The sequence below is a fragment of the Sinocyclocheilus rhinocerous genome, unplaced genomic scaffold (genome assembly GCF_001515625.1).
Source record: "Sinocyclocheilus rhinocerous isolate Xijiao unplaced genomic scaffold, SAMN03320098_v1.1 scaffold631, whole genome shotgun sequence".
NCBI lineage: Eukaryota > Metazoa > Chordata > Actinopteri > Cypriniformes > Cyprinidae > Sinocyclocheilus > Sinocyclocheilus rhinocerous.
In genome coordinates, this window is record NW_015656501.1 from 893,465 (window position 1) to 908,297 (window position 14,833).

General features: G+C 35.8%; 2 protein-coding genes across 2 annotated transcripts in view; one reads left to right on the plus strand and one right to left on the minus strand.

The window, feature by feature from the left end:
- LOC107720131 (heparan-sulfate 6-O-sulfotransferase 3) overlaps window positions 1-8,462 on the plus strand; it is a 67,140-nt gene extending 58,678 nt beyond the window's left edge. The window contains exons 2-4 of the mRNA XM_016527761.1: window positions 5,266-6,037; window positions 7,025-7,190; window positions 7,901-8,462. Coding sequence (XP_016383247.1) covers window positions 5,266-5,980 — 715 coding nt within the window. The 3' untranslated portion in view covers window positions 5,981-6,037; window positions 7,025-7,190; window positions 7,901-8,462. The remainder of the gene's footprint in view (window positions 1-5,265; window positions 6,038-7,024; window positions 7,191-7,900) is intronic.
- Window positions 8,463-12,598: 4,136 nt separating this feature from the next.
- On the minus strand, window positions 12,599-13,588 carry LOC107720141 (2-oxoglutarate receptor 1-like). Its single transcript, XM_016527770.1, has one exon. It carries the CDS (start codon window positions 13,586-13,588, stop codon window positions 12,599-12,601), a length of 990 nt encoding a protein of 329 aa, XP_016383256.1.
- Between the last annotated feature and the right edge of the window lie 1,245 nt (window positions 13,589-14,833).

Genomic DNA, 14,833 nt, shown 5'->3' on the forward strand with positions numbered 1-14,833 from the left:
GTGTCTAGTATTAGCAGATCCTCAGAGGAGTCCAAGAATCACTCATTAATGCGCTGTGACATTTCATCTCTCTGGTTTCACCTGTTTTCACGCTTCCTGTAGTTACTGCACTCTGTGAAATCTGCCATGCTGAGCTGTGTTTGGCATCTCGCCTCTAGTCGTTGACAGCTGAGTGTTATTGAGACACATCGTTCAACTCCACGATCGCTCTCCCTGGATTTGAAGAGCTTCACTGGGCTTTGGATTTCAGACATTTGGTAAACCTCAAGTAATCTCTAAACACATTGGCCTTGGTCTACTTTAGATGAATGTTTGAGCTATTTTTGCTTGTTTGCTGCAAACTTTCATTAAAGAAATAGTCAAAACAGAACAACCTCACGTTGATTACTTTTTTCTTCCAGAAAAGACGTTTTAATATTTTTATATTTACATAAGCTACTGTTTAAAAGCTTTTTTTCCTTAAAATAATACTTTTATTTAGCAAGGATATACATTAAACGGTTCAAAGGTGACAGTAAAGTTTTTCGTTTCAAATAAATGCTGTTCTTTTGAACTTTCTATTTTTCAAAGAATCCTGAAAAAAAAATTGTTTAAAAAATGCACAACCATTTTCCCTTTTCTGTGATGATGATAAGAAAATGTAATTTGAGCAGCAAATCAGCATTAGAATGATTTCTAAAGGATCATGTGACACTTAAGACTGGAGTAGATGGTTGCTGACAATAGATTTGACATAAATTACATTTTAAAAAATATATTTAAAAACGTTTTCTTTTAATGGAAATAATATTTTAATATTTTTTTATAATATTTTAATATTTTAACTGTAATACAATGACAACAGTGTCAGTTTTGTACATTTTAAGCAGCTACTATAATATAAAAATGTTTCTGCAAAGTAAATATCTGTCTTTATGTTTTAGGAAGAGAGTCCTTTGTAAGTGACCATCATATTTGGAGCTCCTTGGCATTAAAAAGTTTGGAAACCCCTGAATTCATTTGTTCCTGTTACTATAAGTATTCTAAGACATTTCCCGGTTATTCAGTAACATTTTGTGGGCAGAAATGTGTGCTTCGTGGAACAGTTGTGAGCTATGACTCAAATAAGTATCATCGAGCAGAAAGAAATGAGCACAGCTCACCACAATTGCACCTGGGTTTTTCTTGGCTGAGGTAAAGGGCCGAGCTGGAGCTGTTTGAGGCTAATATACTGTGACACTGATGGCGCTCACCATGACCTTTTTGCAGTCGGCTTGTTCTGGCACCACTTCCTGCATGTGTTTGTGTCCCTGGGACAGGCTAATGAGAGAGTGTCTGCACTCCACCCACTCTGAAAGACGAGCCGGATACAGCTGCAGCTGGCAGGGTTCTAATCACACCCTACAGCCTGACACCCCTCTATAAATGTGTGTGCGTTAAACCCTGATATGTCTCCCCTCCCACACAATATCATCGTCGTGTAATGCTAGCTACTGATTTTCCACTGACACAGTTACAAATATGAGCATCACTTTTCTATTTATACTTCCTCAGCAGAGTCTTCCTAGTTTCATTTATTCCCACTTAGAAATTTTGAAGTACTGTATAAATATTTTAGAATACTTTCTCAGATTAAAGACTACTACAAATGAGAACAGAAGGAGTGAGAAGGGGACAGAAGGAGTGACTTAGAATACATATTTCAAAACTCAGATGAAGTCAAAATTGATTTTTAAAATTGATTTCAGTAGTGCAATTTTAAAATGACTAAATAGGAAACTGAAAATAAAGCACTGAAAATAATAGCTCATTCATATAGTATTAATTAGCAAATACTATAATAGTATTAAAATAATAGTAAAATAAAACTGGGCTAAATCCTGCAAATCATGGACTGAATGGCACAGACTGGTATTAAAGCTACACTGTAACTTTTTTGATTACAAAAATAACCAAATGTTATTAAACCACGTCTTTACTTTACCCATAATACACTTTGATAAGTGTATGATAATGATTTATATTTTAGAGCGGTCGGGATGGTTTTTTTGCAGGAAATTGCATACATACACCAATTTGCCCATGTGTGTCACGTCATATCCGTAAACCGAAAAAGGTCAGAGATGGTCTTATTATTGGCATACCAAGGTCTGCAGCTCTGCCATTGTTATGTTTTATTTATAAATTTTTTTTGCTATCCTTGGGGGCTTGCCTTAAAGCGGCTTTGCTCCGAACAGATCAGCGTCTACAAGCAAGAAGGGAAAGTGACAGAGTCTGTAATAAAACCTGAATCAACATCGGCTTGGCTTTTCAGAGGTGGTGAGACATCCGAGATTCAAAAGGTTTTAAAAGTGATCCAGAGATGTCTTTTTTCTTACTTAACAAGTAAAATATTTAATTGAACTTATACATAGTCATGCCTTCTTTATATAACATTTCACTTTATCAGACTAGCATTTATGTCAAATGTTAATTACTTGTAATGTAAACTTTTGTTACATCATTTATTTAAGTCAAAACAACAGCTTGATGCTAGTTTTTAAACCGCTACAGACCTCTCTTCTGAGGTACTATACAGTCAAAGCCCTTGAAAGCTTCAGGAGTCGGAGAAGGTGAGAGGCACCTGTCCTCTCTGGGGGAACATCAGAACTGCCTCATTCACTATTCTTCCCAGCACAGAGGCGGTCGCCACCTGCTTCAGTCCCATTCTCTATCGGACCATGACTGTGCCTGGTTCCTCTCTCTTCATTAACGCATCGGCCTGCTGCTAATAACACTTTGGTGACATCTGTTCCCTCATGTGTTTTTCAACCGTAAGCGCAAAAGATAACAGCTGTGATTAATGTACAAGGGTTGAAAATCGAATTGACTGAGAATGTAGTTCTATGGCTGTATCTTCGTCTGTTCTTTACATCGTCAGATACAGCTGTAATTTCTGATAATAGATACTGTTACAATTAGAAAAAGTGAACTAGTAAAAATTGACCGTATTGTTTTCTTAAAGCATTTTCCTGTGATATTATAAATATTTCATTGACTCATTCAGCGAGTCATTACAAATGAAGAAGTTGTTTGTCTTTATAACCTTTAATCAAAATGCCACAAAATTGTCCATGTGGGCTATTGGATTTAGGCATCATTTTATTTCATTTTGATTTGCATTGGCTCCCTTCTGGTATGTACTGTAACACCCACTTTTCACCATTCAGTCGATTCTCACAATCCATTTTTGTCCTGTTTAATATTCTGTTTCACCCGGAAATACACTAACCTACAGTAAAATATACAAAGCCCTGCACATGCCATACAGGGTAAAAACATCTGTATTGTGGCCACAAATTAAGAATATGTTTCCACAACTTTTTAATTCATGGCCATATTTTAATCATTTGTTCTCTTGTTTCAATTAAATTGTGGCTGTAATATAAATAACATTAAAATAAGGCAACAATTTAGAGCAATGAAGCCAAGATTTAAACAAGGGAACAAATTACACTGAACAAAATTATAAACGCAACACTTTTGTTTTTGCCCCCATTTTTCATGAGCTGAACTCAAAGATCTAAGACTTTTTCCATGTACACAAAAGGCCTATTTCTCTCAAATATTGTTCACAAATCTGTCTAAATCTGTGTTAGTGAGCACTTCTCCTTTGCCGAGATAATCCATCAACCTCACAGGTAAAGCGCGTACAATGTGCGCATCCGTTGTGCAGGCTGTGACGCCAGGTTGCTTCAGGCTTCAAGCGCATCATTAAGTGAAATAAATTTTCCCCCCTCATGTCAAGTGCTGGTATCCCTAAAAATTGGCTGGAAACAGGAAATTCTGTTTTAGCTAATAAAAAGAGATTTTTTAGTGCTATGCTATGCAAGCAGGATATGCTATTAGCTTGCTAGCCTAACTGAAAAATGAACTATTTTTAACTTCCATAAAATAGCATAAGTTACGCACTAAAAAGACACTGTTTTTGCTCTTGCGTTTATAGTAATTTATTCAGTATGTCGCTATTTAACCTGCAAACGTTCTCCATGCTGCACTGCTGAGGACGGATGAATTGAAACATGCCCTTCTGTGGCTGTCCTCCAGCTTACAAGGATTGAGAGGATGGTCTTTCCCTGTGAGAGACGCAGTCGTGTGTAAAAAGAATATATTCTGTTTTGCAGCTCCTCTGTGCAAGTGCAAGTGGATTACACTGTATGACTGAAATGTTGAGGTTCGATGACAGGTTGACAGGTTTATCAGGGTTATCACAGATTTTTATGAGAAAGAATAACACATAAACCGTTGCAGAACAGAGCTGTTCAGTCATTATGCTAATTTGCTCACCGGAAGGGCTAATTCTCCATGGGTTCCCTCTAGAATTTCCTGTGGGTTTTTAGAGAAGTTTTTTTTATTTTTTTTTTTATTTTGGTTTACAGTTATGAGTAAAATAAGGTCTGTGGTTGACATTACTTGGATCTTTTGTTCTACATCATAATTGCTAACAAGTTGCTATTCAACGACTTAAAACACCACAAGGATGCGAGTTTACATGCTTGACAAATTGCAGTTTAGCAATGTATTAGCAAAGTGTTTTTGTTGCATTTGATCATTTAGTAAACTCCATTCTGCATATTTTCGCTCACAATTTAAGTAAGACCTGTGATTAATGTTACTGAGACTTTAATGTTTTGTTATATAACATGAATTGCCAATTAAGTTGCTAACAAGCTGCTATATTATGACTTCAAACACCACAAGGATGTGAGTTTACATGCTTGATGAATTGTAGTTTAGCAACATATTAGCAAAAAATGTTTTTACATTATGTATAGTCATTTAGCGAACTCATTTTACCATGTTTTACTCCATTCTGAAGATTTTTGCTCACAATTTATGAGTAAAATAAGACCTGTCATTAACTTTACTCTGAGAGACTTTCACATTTGGTTCTATAATGTAAATTACAAATTAAATACTAGCAAGGTGCTATATAAGGACTTCAAACACCACAATGATGTGAGTTTATATGCTTGATAAATTGTAGTTTAGCAATGTATTAGGAAAGTATGCTTTTGCTTAACAGTTAGTCATTTAGAAGACACATTTTTACCATGTTTACCTCCATTCTTCAGATTATTGCTCACAATCTCTACTCATAAAACAGTTTTATGAGTAAGCTAAGGCTTGTGGTTAACATTACTTGAAGAAACTTTCATGTTTTACTCTACAGCATGAAATACAAACTATTTTGCTAAAGAGAAAGTAAAAAGATAATTTTAAGTAACTTTGTGATGATCATTTCAGGAACTTCTACTACATCACAATGCTGAGAGACCCTGTGTCACGTTACCTGAGTGAATGGAAGCATGTGCAGCGTGGCGCCACCTGGAAGACTTCCCTTCACATGTGTGATGGTCGCTCGCCCACACAGGATGAGCTGCCCACCTGTTATAACGGAGTCGACTGGTCAGGGGTCACACTGCACGAGTTCATGGACTGCCCTTCAAACCTGGCCAACAACCGGCAGGTGCGCATGCTGGCCGATCTCAGCCTGGTTGGCTGCTACAACCTCTCCACCATGAACGAGAGCGAACGCAACCCCATTCTCCTGGCCAGTGCCAAGAGTAACCTGAAGAACATGGCCTTCTACGGCCTGACAGAGTTCCAGCGCAAGACGCAGTACCTGTTCGAGCGCACTTTCCGTCTGCAGTTCATTTCCGCCTTCACGCAGATCAACAGCACGCGTGCCGCCAATGTGGATCTGCGTGACGACATGCGCAGACGCATTGAGCAACTGAATTTCCTGGATATGCAGTTGTACGAGTTCGCCAAGGAACTTTTCCTGCACAGATACCAGTTTATCCGTCAGCGTGAGCGGCAGGAGGAGAGATTGAAGAGGCGGGAAGAGAGACGCTGGCTCAGGGAGCGCCGAGTCAACCAGAGTAGACAGTCCAGTGTGGGAAACCAATCTCAGGTCACCACAACTGAGGACTATGCCAGCCAAGTGGTCCATTGGTGATTCCTCTTGGAAACATGCACTAGGATACAGAGAACATAATGGCTCACTAGAGGAAGAGTAGGTCATGGGTTCTTTCTTTCAGTTTAGCACTCTAAGTTTCCCTGTTGCACTGCAAAAAATCATTGCCTTGAGCAGTATTTTTGACTTATTTTCTGGAAAAAAAAATACATAAATAAAATTACCTGAAAAGCAAACACACACACACACACACATATATATATATATATATATATATATAGCCCTATATGTAGTGGCATGCTTAAATCAACAAAAAGTAAACTTGAATTTGAAGATAAAATACTGTTTAAAAGTTTGGGGTCAGTACTTTTTTATGTTTTTGAAAGAAAGTTTTTAAGCTCACCAATGCTGCATTTTTTAAATCAAAAGCTAGTAAAAACTGTAGTATGTGAAATACTGTTACAATAAAAAAAAAAACCCGTTTATTATTTAAATATACATTTAATATATTTAAAATTTCATTTATTCTTGTGATGTCACAGGAGTGTCACATTATCCTTCAGAAATCATTATAATATGCTGATTTGGTGACAAAAAACATTTCTAATTAACAATGTTGAAAGCAGTTGTGCTGCTTAATATTTTTGTGTAAACTGTGAGACTTTTTTTCAGGATTCTTTGATTTATATAGTTCAAAAGAACAGCATTTATTTGAAATAGAATTTTTTGTAACTTTATAAATTTATTTCTTGTCACTTTTGTTTAATCTATTGCATCCTTGCTGAATAAAATTATTAATTTCTTTAAAAAAATGCTGACCCCAAACTTTTGAATGGTGGTGAATATTCTCTGAGGAGTGTTAATATTTTGCTTTGCACAAAACATATTAAACTTTATATTTTGTCATTGTGCATGGTACAAGTACAAAGCCAGTCAAATGCAGCAACTTTTCAGTAACGAACATTTCTACATAAGTTCTAATTTAGCTCTCAGATTTTTCTTATTTCTTGTTTCAAGGGTTTAAATAGATTTACTGTAAATCATGACAAAAATACTGATTAAGGAAATGTTTTTTTTTTTTTGCAGTGTGGTTTATTCAAGATTTCTGCTGATTCCTTTGCAATGAAATTGAGACAGCGATGTAGATATACAGTAGACTGCAAACCAATTGCTGAAAAAGGATGATCTGTGTTCAATCGCCATGCAACCTCCAACATCTTTGTGAAGGAACAACAAACCCTACACCACAGAGGTACAGCACTGGCAGTGTTACGGGTGTACACTCAATATGTGTTCTTGCATTCAAAAACAGTGAACGGAATAAAATGCTGACATGTTTTTAATGCTCAGGCCTGTTGCCAGTAAAGATTCTCAGTAGACACTCTATCAGAGCTCTCTCTGTCTTTAAAAGAAGCAAACTTAGAGCGTTGAGACAGTCTGTACTCTACTGAGAATCTCTAGAATCTCTAGTAGTAGTTTCTCAATGATATGTTGTAAAAGTCAGGGTTAGCAGACGCCGCCACAACAAGAGCCTCATCTGTGACATACAGTAGTAGCACAGAAATGTTACAGTTGCTACTGTAAACACTATAAGATATTTCAAATGTTTTTTTCCTTCAGCTTTTTCGTTTTTGTCAAGTATGATTTATGGGAGTTGCATAAGAACATTTAAAAAAAAAAGTATAATAATTATAATAAAAACAGTGCTCGCCATGATTTACAAATGCAAATATAAGTATGAAAGAAAAACATCCATCCAGCTCACTAAGCCATAACTTAGTAATAAGTGGACATTTACTGAATGGTTTTAAAACTGAGATTGTGTAAGAGATGGAACACTTCAATTTTTCACTTAAAACAATGCTTATGACTTGAGAGATGATGCAAATAATGAAGGCAAAACAAGTTACAAATAGCACAGTTGGAATGTGAAAACACTTCATGCTTGTATGCCCCCTAAAGGTGAAAGAAAATTCACATCACAAGAAGAAGAAGGAAAAAAAAAAGATTGTACTCAGTTAATAATAGGCCAATTGCTTGTCTCAGTAGTTCACATTTGACCTGGAATGGAGCATTATAAATACTATAGGAATATCTGTACACAGGATGAATCCAATATGAACTGCATTATGCAGCAAGAGAGAAGTGTGTGTTTGTTTCAGGAAGACTGAATGAATGGGTGAGTATTTGTTTCTTCCCCAATGCCGTTTCACATATTTCTGTAGTCCTCACTAAAACTTGGACTGTCTGGGAGAATTTTTCTGAAGCTAGAACTTCCAGGTCAAAGGGAATGAAGCACTTGTGGTTTTTACATCCTTGAACAACTGGCAGGTTAAAAGAAAGCATTTTCTGGTCTGCTTTGTGGCACCTTTTAAAAACTAGATCCTCATATGATTTGTGCAAATGGATAACAGATATAAACAGTGCTGATATCAATCACATCCAAACAAAACTGAGGATAATGGGTTATCTTCTATCCCTAAAATAAATAAAAAAATCTGTATTGCTCATTGTGGTTATGGAGAACATGTAAATGCTAAAGAAATGTATGATTTTAGACCAAAAAAGACTATAGAAGTTTACTGTTTTGTTTTGTTTGTATGTTGTTCCATATGTTTTTAACTTGAATCTGTGCTGCTATGTGTGTGTGTGTGTGTGTGTGTGTTTATTATTGTTATTATTATTTGAGTCTTTATTGTGTGAGGCCAGAAGACCTGAGATTATGTACCAATGCAAGTTTGTGTGTATGTATGTGTGTGTGATCTTAAATGAATATAAGTGTTGCAATGTGTTTTAATTGCTTTGTTCACTTAAGTGCAATATGATATTAAAAACAACCCCTTATGGGAAATGCAGATGTTAATAAGTATACATTTAGCTGTTTTGGCTTGTTTGATAAATATTACTTTTAATTTAGCCCTAATATTATTAATTTCATTCATATTCACATAAAGTACAATATGATTTTATTTAAAAATGTGATGCTCAAATATAATATATTTCTCTAAAATTTTTAATTATATTGACCCAGGGGGTGAAGCATGAAGTTTTTTTCATGCTATGTATTTCACATGGAATTCAATGAAGTTTTAGTTTTGCTCAAAGGTCTGGCATCACTTGTTTACAGGTGCCATGTGGTGTGATATTTTGTATCTAATGTAATTGTGTTTTTACAAAAAGTGTGGCTTAAGTGTCCAAATACGTTTGGGGGCCACAGTGGGAAAAATCAAAGGTGCTATAGTCTCTTTTTGTGATTCAACCACTAGAGGGCAGAGAAACTCCACCAATGTTTTAATGTTACCCATTCTTTACACAGGGTTAAGAATGCTGTAAATGTGTGAACCCTTTGAAAATGTCTGCATTTCTGCATTGATTGCTCTTCTGCATTTCTGCATTGATTGCTCATAAAATGTGTTCTGATATTAATTTAAATCTGGCTCAACTAAAAACACTAACAACTGTACTTTTCACATTTTTACTGAATAATTGTATTTAAATAGCTTTACAGTCTATTGAAGTATTTACCTTAAAAAGTTATAAACCTAAACAAATTGTGCTTCTGGCATGTTTAAAATGATGTCCATTCACATGAGATGAAGACTCCAGAAAAATCAGTTTTATTCTGTACAATGGTGGTCCCCACTCCTGACCAGCTGAACACTTACTTTACCACAGTACTATTTGTTGTAGATTAAGTTAATCATGGTGACAAATACACGTGATTTTTGTGGTATTTCTAAAATAGAGCTGGTAACTGAAAAACTCAAAACTGAAAAACATTACTAGTGCATCTTTAAAAAATATTGTTGGAGTGACCTGCTAGAGAAAGGTCATAGGAATCAACCTGCACTAGGAAATTACATTCCACAATGATTGATGCATTTCAGGTAATTTAGCAGAATGAAAAGATGTCATGTTACTGATTGATTCATTCACCGGTTACCTGAAAACCATTTTCCCCCATGGTCTGCAATGACATATCTTGATTGTGTCCTCAGTGACAGAAATTGTGTCATGCAATTGTCAGAAATATTTTCATTAAAAGCTTTTAATGTCTTTGTTACTCACGCGTGAGGGGGGGATTTACTCTTTTATCTGAGTTAAAAAGGCACCTGACATTGTTTTTGACTTTTTTTTTTGTGATTGTAAATGTTATGTTATGCCTACAACAATGTCAATAATTAACCTGCAGTATTAACAGATGAACTTTGCCATTGTTATTTCTGTGCAAGTTTCCTTTAACCATCACCATATGCACAGGAGACACAATAGAGCTGTTTAGTCACAAGGTCAATTTGCTAATTAGGCTAGCATTTCTTTAGGAATATTTATATGGCATTTTTGTTTTATTGGTAAGGTCAGTGTTAACATTTACATTTCATTTTACAACATAAGTTAAATACATAGATAGGAATTTCGAAACTATTGTGTGCTTTAAAAGAACATTGTTGCTAAATCCGAACTACAAGAAGGAAATTTGTTTGACTGTCTAGTTTGTGCTTGACTGGACAATCTTATTTAGCACCTTGCTAGCAATTTAAGTTTAAATCACAGTTTCTAAATTCCTGTTTGAGATTTTTATTTTAGTCATCAATGAAAACCAGTATTCTACTGTACAGTACAAACTATTTGTCATCCATACTAATCTCTTCAAACAATGCAATGATATTACCATAGTAGAAGCATAAGTCCAAACATGGCAATACCATTGCATGCCTATAGTGGAGGGGATTTTGATTCTCTTGATCTCAGTGACTCAAATCCTTTGAAAAAGATTCAGTCAGTGGCGCTTAAAGGGTTAGTTCACACAAAAATGAAAATTAGCCCATAAATTAAGCATATCCGGGCGGATGTCGTGAGTTCAGCGTTGCGCATGCGCCGGTGAGTCTCGTGAAAACCAACGTTTGTTAACAGGAGCAAAGAGTTTCCTTACTTTATCAAAGGAAACCCAGTCTCCTCTTGACTTATATCGAAATCCTCCGACATTCTTCTTTACAAATCCTCGTTTTGTACTTCTAATTAGTGACCGTTGTTTTGTTTTAATCTCTCCCCTGCGCTTCCGCGTGCGTCACTTCTGAGCGGCGCATGCGCAAAGCTGACCTCATACGTTCAAAGACAATTTTCTATATAACTCCGACTGCATTCGTCTGAAAGAAGAAAGTCATATACACCTAGGATGACTTGAGGGTGAGTAATTTATGGACTAATTTTAATTTTTGGGTGAACTAACCCTTTAATGCAGATTGCATGTGAGTGGGTACAAGAGAGTGTAACTACAAATGAATAATTGAGTCAACACAATTGATATGATGAACTGAACAAACAATATTGATTAGCAGATGCTTGTGTATAAAGGATGTGCTTTGTTCATTTCCACACCAATTGTCCTTTTATGTATGTAGTCTTCTGCCTTATAAAAGGACCTCATTTAAGATGGTTTTGACAGTCCTCACAAACATTACAATGGAGCAACACATCTTAACATCAGACAGCAATGTTCACTGTTGATTGCTGAAAACTGGCTGAATTGAAGGAATGTCAGGCTGCTTATAGTAATACTTCCTTACTGTAATGTAATAGCCTATCTAATGTCTACTGTAGTACTTCTGGGATTGAAATAGCTCCCCATAAAAACCAGTGTGTTTCCTTGTCTGTGAAGATTATTAGTCATTCAGGTAATCGAAGGATGTCTTGTTTTGTGTGGCCACTCATCCGTGGAGTGGTGGAGGATAAGATTTCCCAAGAGTGGATGAAGTCTCACGGATGAGTGGAGAAACTTTTTAAATGAATAGAAAAGCATCTTACCCAAATGACCCAGAATTATTTCTACATTAAGTGTTTCAAGTAAAACATACATAAATATTTTTGTAACTTTAAATTCAAATTTTTTTCTTGGGGTCTGTTATGTATATATGTACACATTTTAATAATTTAGATATTTATTTAACAATTAATATGTAACAGTTTAATAGTTTTTATATGTTACTTATTAATTGTTGGACAGTAATATATATTTTCAAAAAAATTTCATAATATGTACAGTACAAGATAAAACAAAGCAGCAGTAATACAGTAGTTAAAATGCTATTATCCACTATTTTACATTTTGTACAAGTCTATGTAAAATTATACCAGTATTAATATCAATATATACATAAAGTTCAAGTTTGGGGTCAGTAAGATTTTTCTTTTCAAAGAAATTAATCCTTTTTTCAAGCAAGGATGCATTAAATTGATAGGAAGTGACAGTAAACACATGTATAATGTTACTAAAGATTTTCATTTTAAATAAAAGCTGTTCTTTTGAACATTTTATTAATCAAAGAAAAAATTTATTATGGTTTCCACACAAATATTAAGTAGGACAACTGTTTTCAACATTGGTAATAAGAAAAAAGGTTTCCAATATTAAAATGATTTTTAAAGGATCATGTGACTGAACACTGGACCTCAGCTTTACCATGACAGGAATAAATTACAAGTTTTTACATTTCCACATTATTACTGTTTTTATCAAAAAGAGGCAGCCTTGGTGAGCATAAAATACTTAATCCAAAAAGCATAAAAAAATCTCACCAACCCCAAACTTTTTTATAGTGTGTTTATATATAGTACATACACAGTATGCACACACTTCATAATATATAGACACTTAATGTATCAGATCTTCAGAATGTCTGTTTTTGACATGTTTGGAGAGTGGATTACAGATATTGTGCTGCTTGTGTGCTCCTTCCCATGCACAAAGCTCCAGAAAGCCTGTTGAAACTTGTCTCCTGCCAATGTATAAAGTGCTAGGTTGAAGAAGGTGTTGAGGCCAGCCAGGGGTCGTGACAATATGTAGGCTGCATGGATGCCTCTCCTCTGCATGCATGACACATCAGTTCTGCGCAGGCTATCCACCCTCAGTAAACGCATGATATGATATGGCAAGAAGCACAGCACAAACACGACCAGAATCAGAATGGAAAGCATGCGAACTCTGGAACGACTCTGCCTGCTTCTGGATACGCTGCTGCCCAGAGAGCCTGCAATGTGCGTGTAGCTCCAGCACACCACCAGCAATGGCAATACATATCCAAACACTGTGAGCATCCAACCGTACCACCACACCACCTGTGGATCATTACTGGCGAAATCAAGGCATTTTGTCAAGTTGTCCTTCTGTTGTACTGTAATCATCCCCAGCATCGGGCCAATTTCCACCAGGGAAACGGCCCAGACTGCCAGACAAGCCAAAGTGCCCCATATTTTCCTCCGAATCTCAGCAGCCTTCAGTGGGTACACCACTGCAATGTAACGGAAGATGCTGAGGCAGGTTAGGAAGAGGATACTGCCGTAGAGGTTGTAGTAGAAGCAGAAGCGAATGCAACGGCACATGAACTCTCCAAAGGTCCAGTTTCTGGTAATGTAAAACTGGACCAGCACAGGTAAACTCAACGCATACAGCATATCAGCTACTGCCAGATTCACCATTATAATGCTGCTGCTCTTCCAGGGCCTTAGTTTTGCCAGGTAAATGACAATTGCCAGTAAGTTTCCCATAAGTCCAACTACAGAAATGATGCTGTACATCACTGGCAGATAATAAGTCTTAATGTAGTCATCAATAGGAAGACAGTCAGTTGAATTCTTTTCCAGACCTGCCATTGCTTTCTGTTGCTTCTCAAAAACAAATACAAAAAGTGACAGCGTTTTTACTTTTTTTATTTTTTACACTGAAAATGACAGAAATTATCTTAGAATAATAAATTTAGCCTTATATACACTGAACAAAATTATAAACGCAACACTTTTGTTTTTGCCCCCATTTTTCATGAGCTGAACTCAAAGATCTAAGACTTTTTCTATGTACACAAAAGGCCTATTTCTCTCAAATATTGTTCACAAATCTGTCTAAATCTGTGTTAGTGAGCACTTCTCCTTTGCCAAGATAATCCATCCACCTCACAGGTGAGGCATATCAAGATGCTGATTAGACAACATGATTATTGCACAGGTGTGCCTTAAGCTGCCCACAATAAAAGGCCACTCTAAAATGTGAGCCTAAGGCACACCTGTGCAATAATCATGCTGTCTAATCAGCATCTTGATATGCCACACCGGTGAGGTGGATGGATTATCTCGGCAAAGGAGAAGTGCTCACTAACACAGATTTAGACAGATTTGTGAACAATATTTGAGAGAAATAGGCCTTTTGTGTACATAGAAAAAGTCTTAGATATTTGAGTTCAGCTCATGAAAAATGGGGGCAAAAACAAAAGCGTTGCGTTTATAATTTTGTTCAGTGAATTTTTCTTGTACATTTTTTTCTGCAACAGAAAATATATCTGTCCACTCCAATGGACGTTATACGCCAAAGGGTATATTAAACGTATTAGGCCTATATATAGATTCCGCCTTATTTTGTATGTTTTATCAAAATTTTGATATAATTTGCACTTGAATAGTTTTATTAAACAGCAATATTAAATAGTCTTCAGTGTGGCCAGCCTAAGGCACACCTGTGCAATAATCATGCTGTCTAATCAGCATCTTGATATGCCACACCTGTGAGGTGGATGGATTATCTCGGCATTATGTATACATTTGAAAAATACAGAACATAAAATATAAACTTACCATTACAAAAAAACAATGTGCAATTACCATGGTACATTGATGGATTCAGATGGTAATATAGATTTATATATTATGTTTTGGATATTTAATGATTATCCACATGACACTTGAAATATATATACTGTAAGAAAAATACAATAAAATATAAACTTACCATTACAAAAAAACAATGTGCAATTACCATGGTACATTGATGGATTCAGATGGTAATATAGATTTATATATTATGTTTTGGATATTTAATGATTATCCACATGACACTTGAAAGAAATA